This window comes from Triticum dicoccoides, chromosome 4A (assembly GCF_002162155.2).
Source record: "Triticum dicoccoides isolate Atlit2015 ecotype Zavitan chromosome 4A, WEW_v2.0, whole genome shotgun sequence".
In the NCBI taxonomy this organism is placed as follows: Eukaryota; Viridiplantae; Streptophyta; class Magnoliopsida; order Poales; family Poaceae; genus Triticum; species Triticum dicoccoides.
This window is the reverse complement of record NC_041386.1, coordinates 18,705,063-18,711,856: the sequence shown is the minus strand read 5'-3', so window position 1 is coordinate 18,711,856 and position 6,794 is coordinate 18,705,063. Positions and strand designations below refer to the sequence as shown.

The 6,794-nt window shown below is 47.0% G+C and overlaps 1 protein-coding gene across 2 annotated transcripts; it reads right to left on the bottom strand.

Moving 5' to 3' along the window:
- Positions 1 to 2,846: 2,846 nt before the first annotated feature.
- Positions 2,847 to 6,488, bottom strand: LOC119284679 (putative receptor-like protein kinase At4g00960). 2 transcript variants are annotated; one of them, XM_037563830.1, is made up of 8 exons: positions 6,303 to 6,488; positions 5,985 to 6,037; positions 5,010 to 5,156; positions 4,675 to 4,930; positions 4,361 to 4,589; positions 4,112 to 4,265; positions 3,802 to 4,008; positions 2,847 to 3,508 (listed from the first exon to the last, which is right to left on the bottom strand). In XM_037563830.1, exons 3-8 carry the CDS (start codon positions 5,100 to 5,102, stop codon positions 3,122 to 3,124), a joined length of 1,326 nt encoding a protein of 441 aa, XP_037419727.1. In that variant the 5' UTR covers positions 5,103 to 5,156; positions 5,985 to 6,037; positions 6,303 to 6,488; the 3' UTR covers positions 2,847 to 3,121. The 2 variants fall into 2 exon arrangements, with proteins under 2 accessions (XP_037419727.1, XP_037419728.1); XM_037563831.1 differs by lacking the exon at positions 5,985 to 6,037.
- Between the last annotated feature and the right edge of the window lie 306 nt (positions 6,489 to 6,794).

Genomic DNA, 6,794 nt, shown 5'->3' with positions numbered 1-6,794 from the left:
TTGATAAAGGGATCGAACCAGAGACAATTAACTGGCCAGACCGTTGCCAGACTTGGTTCTTCGGGGCTGGCGGAACCTTGGACCCTGTAACAGGGAAGTGCATTTGGACGAACGATCAAATGGACATACCAGTCAGGAAGCTTCAGCAGTATATCGAAGCAACGCAGCAAGGGACGTTCTTGCCAGACAGAGAGAACAACAAGATCACAATGGCCCTCAGGAATCCTGAGCACCCTGTACGGACACGAGGCACGCCAGGCTCCATTCCGTGGAAGGTTGGGTTTCCGGACGCAGGCGGTTACAAATCCCAGGAGAGGAGGAAAAAATTGCAGCAGACCCAAATGCAGGCGCTGCAAGCAAGGGTACAAGCGATAGAGGAACGAGAAGCAAATCGTAGCAAACGTACTTCCTAAGCTTCCCCCGAAGCTACCCCGCCATCTCAGCGGAGAAGCAGCGTGGCTTCCACCGAGCTGCTTCAGCCGGAGCATGCCTTGACGGCTCCTGCCAGCTATCCCGTGGATGCTATCACGGAGTCTCAAAATTGCCACCTTATGACGCAATGGATGAATTTGAAGGTCAAGGCGGCTGTTGGCTCTGTTTATCCTACTGAACCCGACGCAACTTTTCACTGCCGGCCGATTCCAGAAGGATATGCTAGGGTGATGGTGGATGAAATAACGGAGGGATTTGAGGACCTCCAGCTTGACCACCCTACCGGTGAAGGGGAGATTAGGCTGGGTTCTGCTCTGAAGACTCCATGCCTATGGCGGAAGGAGCTCATCAACCTTCCGAACTGGACGCCTCTGCCTCCTCCTCCTCCTTCGGCAAGTCAGGGCACTCCGCCTCCTCCACCGCCTCCTTCTCCAGCGAGTCAGGGCACTCCGCCTCCTCCACCGCCTCCTCCTCCGGCGAGTGACGATCAGGGCACTCGACCGGCTCCTTCTCTGGCGCGTGGCGGCACTCCGCCTCCTTCTCCGCCTGCGCCGATGCGCCCGAGCAGCCAGCCTCCTCCTTCTCCGCCTCGTCAGCAAGGGCGGAAGAGACCTGCCGTCGCTCTGGCTGCTCCGGCGCGTCGTAGTCCTTATCCTCTGCCTCGTAAGCAAGTAAAGAAGACAACCGCTCCGGCTGCTCTGCCGGCGTCTAGCAGTACAGCCAGAGGCGGGAGGACATACAGATTCGGTCCTTCTCTGAAGACTCCAGATAAGTTACCATATGAGAGGACCCCGGAGGAGAACGCCGAGATCGCACGAGAAGAAGTGAGGAACTACTTTGAAGGGGTGAAAGCAAAGAAACATCCACCTCCGGAGGAGAAGGTAGATCCGGTGAAAGCGAAGCGCACTCTGGCTGCCCTGACAAAACCACCCAAGTCTCCGCCGAAAGGAAACTATGAGCGCATTATTGGAAAGGAATTTGCCGAAGCAGAGTGGTCGGGAAGTATTGTCAGTGATCAAAGGCTGAAAGAACGATGAGCTGGGAAACAAATTGCCCAGCTCGGCGAACAAGCGAAGCAATCGTGCCCCCCGCTCAAGGTGCCTAGCGACAACGTCGCTAATGATCCGAGGATGGTGCCCGATAAAGGCTTCTCAACTTTGCTTTTATGTTCTACACGTTTTTTTTGCAGGTTCTACATGTTGATTTGATTGCCCTTCTCTTACATTTTTCCTTGAAAAGAAGGTCAATCCCTGACACATCTGCATCTAAGCGATGCATACAACCATTTTAACCATTTTATTAATTATTTATAAAGACCTTATAAAGAAATACCTCAATATGTTTGAAGTTGTCATCTTCGCAATATTTGTCGTTACTCCTATCCACTTGATGAAGGGATGTAGATAGTCCGAGCCGAATACCTAGACCTCTTTCCTAGGCCTAACATCTATAGCAGGAGGCCCCAACTAAGTTGCATACCGTTCTGGGGCACACACCGGTCCAACGCACACTCGTAGGTCATCGCCGCCGTCTTTCACTGATCCATCTATCTTCAGAGCAGGTACTGATGCATCGACATTGTCAGGCCTGCCATCAACGCTGGCACGACACTAGACAACACCACCTCCCTACGCGCATACATCGTTATGCATCTGTCGCCGAGACCCCGTTGTGCCACGCCGCCGAGACTCCGCCTCGCCGACTTCCGCCACCGTGGCTGCCGCCGCCTCCCGGGCCTGGTGCCTTGCACAGCAGGCACGCCATGCCATGGCCTCGTCGGACGAGGCCCATGGTGCCTCCCGTCGCATTCTCCGGCGTCCCGTATGGCGCAACAGTCCGGATGGATCCATCATCGATCTGACGTCGGCGACACCGTTCGGGTTCCGATCTCCGACTAGGAAGAGTAGGGCATGGGAGACGGCGGGGCCTTCAGTCCCGTGAGCCAGCTCGTGTCCCATGCTCTACCCTACCTTTCCGGCGACCGGCCCAACACTCTGAGGAGTGCAAGTGGCCGCTGGACATGGCCAGGGCGGAGCCGGACGAGCGGGGAGCAGAACCGGACGAGCTCCGCGTAGATTAGGTTTCACATTGCATATAATAATATGGATTTAAGGTTTCTAATTTGAGGTATCCGGATGTGGAATCTGTTTTTTGAGGGGTGACCGGTCACTGTCCGCGGATGCGCTCGGGCACGTCCACGAGCGTTTGAGGGGTTGAATTTGTCAAGTCCGGCTGTAGATGTTCAGGTTTCTAATTTGAGGTATCCGGATGTGGAATCTGTTTTTTGAGGGGTGACCGGTCACTGTCCGCGGACGCGCTCGGGCACGTCCACGAGCGTTTGAGGGGTTGAATTTGTCAAGTCCGGCTGTAGATGTTCTAACATGCGTGTCCAATCTGACGCTGTGTGATTGTAATGATGACAATGGTTCTTAATTAATATACACCCCCTTTACAAAAACGCAATGTAGTAGCATGAATCCTTTGAGTCCATATAACTAGTGAAGGGTGGATACAGATCTAAGTTCATATTAGTCTTTCTAAACGGTTACACACGCAAAAGTTGAACATAGTTTTCTTACCGACAGAATCTACTCTCAAATATCCGCAGAACTTTATGCAAGTCATGAGCCTCTATGTTTCCCTTGTCATGTCACCCTAGATGGATTTCACTCATGCTCCAGCACAGTAACTACACAACATAGACAATCGGCAACTTCACCTCATCCACCACCCTACTTGCCACTGCCTTCTCGAAGAACTCGTCAGTGATCTCATCACCGGATTCCATGCTGAGCCTAGTGCTCTGCACAATGAGCATGTCTTGGCACCGCATATAGGGTGGATCCTTGTCTTGTGCCAGCAATGTAAATGTGATATAAATCTTGGAATATGGTGCCATAGTCCCGTTACTTGGCCGTGCACTGTACTTCATTTTATTGGTTCTGATGTTGAATGCAACGAACTCGTTTGTCTTGTTGATTAGCTGCATACAACATGATATGTCCCTGTTTAGCTCAAATGGGAAGCGTAGCTCGAGGGCAGGATCGAGCTCAAGATCTTTGGAATCAGAAGTTTCCTGCAATGAGAATAAATAGATCATGGTATCAAATCTCAGATTTGAAAATATTTTGGGCACCACTGAAATAACTGAAAAATTGGAGATTCCAGTTCGGCCAAATGACAAAGAAATTCACATAACTTCGAGTGATCTCTGAATTGTGCAAATATGACCAATGTTAATTTGTATTCGTATGAATTTGGCTCAGATACACATGCCACAGAATGACAGAAATGTTTAGGATCCACCAAATTACTTAAACTCCCAAAGTTTTGATTCAGTTTCATTTGAAAAGATAACCTGAATCTTACCTGGCATGGAAGTGATATATTCTTCATGTCAGCATCTAGTTTATTCAGCTCATCGACGACGTCCATTATACTAGGCCTTTTTACGGGATCGGCCTCCACACATCTCACTGCGAGTTCAATACATCTCTGCACTGCTAGGATGTCAATTGAGTAAGTATTTTCCTGCATTGGCATCCCTTGAAGCCTTTTCTTCCAGTTCTCATGTACCTGCGGTATATATATAAAGATTCATAAGCGCACGCATTCTTGGATAGTGTGAAGATACCAGAAAAAACATAACATTTGCTCAAAATATAGTACAAAGGCTTACAAGCTCGATAAACTGTTGGGGAGAAGACATCTCACAACAATTGTTGTAGCCCTGAGCTCCAGCCATTACTTGTAAAATTATGACACCAACACTGAACACATCATACTTCTTTGTGATTCTGCGCTTGTCAATGAATTCTGGTGGCATGTACCCTCTGCATGGTATTGACACATACAGTAAAGGCAATGCAAGCACAACATGTTGCTATTGAATGAAGAGAAATGGATCAGACATGCTCAATCAACTTACAGTGTTCCTTTTAGAGTTTGAGTTATATGGGTTTTGGATGAAGCTAAGAGTCTTGACATGCCGAAATCTGCAATCCTGGGCATCATGTTTTTATCCAACAGTATATTATCCGGTTTCAAATCCAGATGATAAATATAATCACTCCGCCCATTATGAAGATGATTTAGACCCTCACAAATTCCCTTAATGATTTTGTATCGAGTGGGCCAATCAAGACCACAGGATTCATCTGCGCAAGAGGTAAAGACAGGCATTATACTCGGACTGTCAGACATAAACATATTGAATTAAAAGTATTAGAAATACCATCATACCAGAAATATACTTAGCAAGGCTTCCACCCTCCATATATTCAAAGCAGAGAAGTCGGTCTATTATTTTAGCGAAAACAAGTTCTCCGTTCATCTCAACATGTCTATGTCGTATTTCATAGCAGTAGCCAATTAAGCGTACGATGTTCGGATGCTTGACCTTCATAAGATTACGGAACTCATTTGTAAATTCCTTGTCATCAATCCCTTGCATGTTGTAAAGCTTCTTAATGGCAATTTCTTCACCATTGTGCACTCCCTGTTATTTAAAACCCGGTGTTAAAATGGAGCACTCGGTCATAGCAAGTGATAACTACTATCCGGAAATCACGTCGTACCTTGTAAACTTCCCCATATGCACCACAGCCAATTTTTTGATCGTCAGAGAAACTTTTGGTAATCTGTTCTATCAACTGGAACGTGAGATCCATATCAATCTCCTAGGAATGTACGAGTACTAAGTACAGCTTCAGATGTTCGTCTCCCTGAAAAACACAAAATTCCTCACAGACACAACACAACAACATAATGCATTTTCTGAAAACCGGACTCAACACTGAATGCTCGAGTGCATGCATGAGTCAGACAAGTGAACTGCTAGTAAATTTCTGTAAAATGCACTTCCATAACTGAACAAAATAAAATGAAGTGGAATTATTAAGTAAGAGTTGCAGCTATTCAACTTAGTTGGAGATAGCGCAAATGGAAGAGCTCACAAAAGTTAAGAAGAGCGGTTTGATCTGATTAATAAGCAGAGCAAGTTGAATTGACTCAACCTCGATCTGATCGATAAGCATAGCAAGTTGAATTGACTCAACCATGCGTGTTGCAGCAGCAAGCAACTCAGCGCTGGAGGCAGCAGAGCTGAGAGCAGAGTGTAGGTGATTTGTTTGGCTACGCGATAATAAGTTTGGTTCTACTAACAAATAGTTTTTTCTTTTCTTTTCTAAAAACCAAATTTGCTTGGAACCTGTTTAATATACTACATATTTGAGACCTGCCTCACAAAAAACTGTTATGCTGATGTTGACAATTCCTTTTTCTGCACTACATAAGCAAAAGAATCCCCCTGCAGGCTTCAGAATCAGACAGAAAAAAGGGTGACTGAGATCTAACAAGTTGGGAGGAAGAGCTATGAACTTGTTGCATGCAAAATGGTAACTGAGAGGGGATCAATTGAAAATTTGGCATTCTGATAACTAGGGCATAAGTGCATAAGTGATTTGTTTGGCTACGCGATTAGTTTGGTTCTAGTACTGATGAGTAATTTTATACTGCTTAAAAAGAAAAATCTTGAGACCTGCTTAATATACCTTATTTGAAACCTGCCTCACAAAAATCTGCTATGCTGACCCTTTTTCTTGCGCTACATAGGCAGCAACAAAAAAAACCTTCAGAATCAGACAAATTTCTCTCAAAAAAAGAAGAAAAAAACAGAGTGGGTGGGAACTAACAAGTGGAGACGAAGAGCTATGAACATGTTAATATGCAAAAAGGCAACTAAGAAGAGATGGGCCGAAACTGAGAACTAACAAGTGGAGTAGTTTGCGTTTGATTTTTATGAGTTGGAGACAAATGAAAGAATAGAAGAAATTGGTAATGCAAGAGTTGGTTGGGGCAGTTGAGCTCACCTGGACCTGGAGGCTACTCCCCCAGCAGGAGCGGCGGCGGCAGGGGACGCACGGCGATGGTCGGAAACGAGTGGTTTGCTCTCGGAGAGGAACCTTACCCACCAGCGCGTAAGAGGAGGGACTGAGGGAGGAAGGGGGTGGATCTTGGGCTGGGCAGTGTGCACTCTTGCTACTCTGTTTCTACTCAGCTGCTGTACGCCATCGAGAAAAAAGGTTCCCCCCGTTTTAGATTATAAAGCAACGCTTCAACCGATACAAGCAGCTTACTGGAGCCGCAGCACAAACAAACCAAAAAAGAGGAGAGAAAGAAAAAAAAAACAAATGCCGACACCGGCAGTTCAACTAAGTAAAGATGGTCGACACCCGCTGCACCCTCCGGAGAAGTACCACCGCCCGCCAAGCACTCCGAAGCCTCACGTACCAAGCAACATCTTCAGGAAGAAATGCGACGACGACGCCGCTGCTGTCCGGACAAATCCTAGGGTTTCCCCC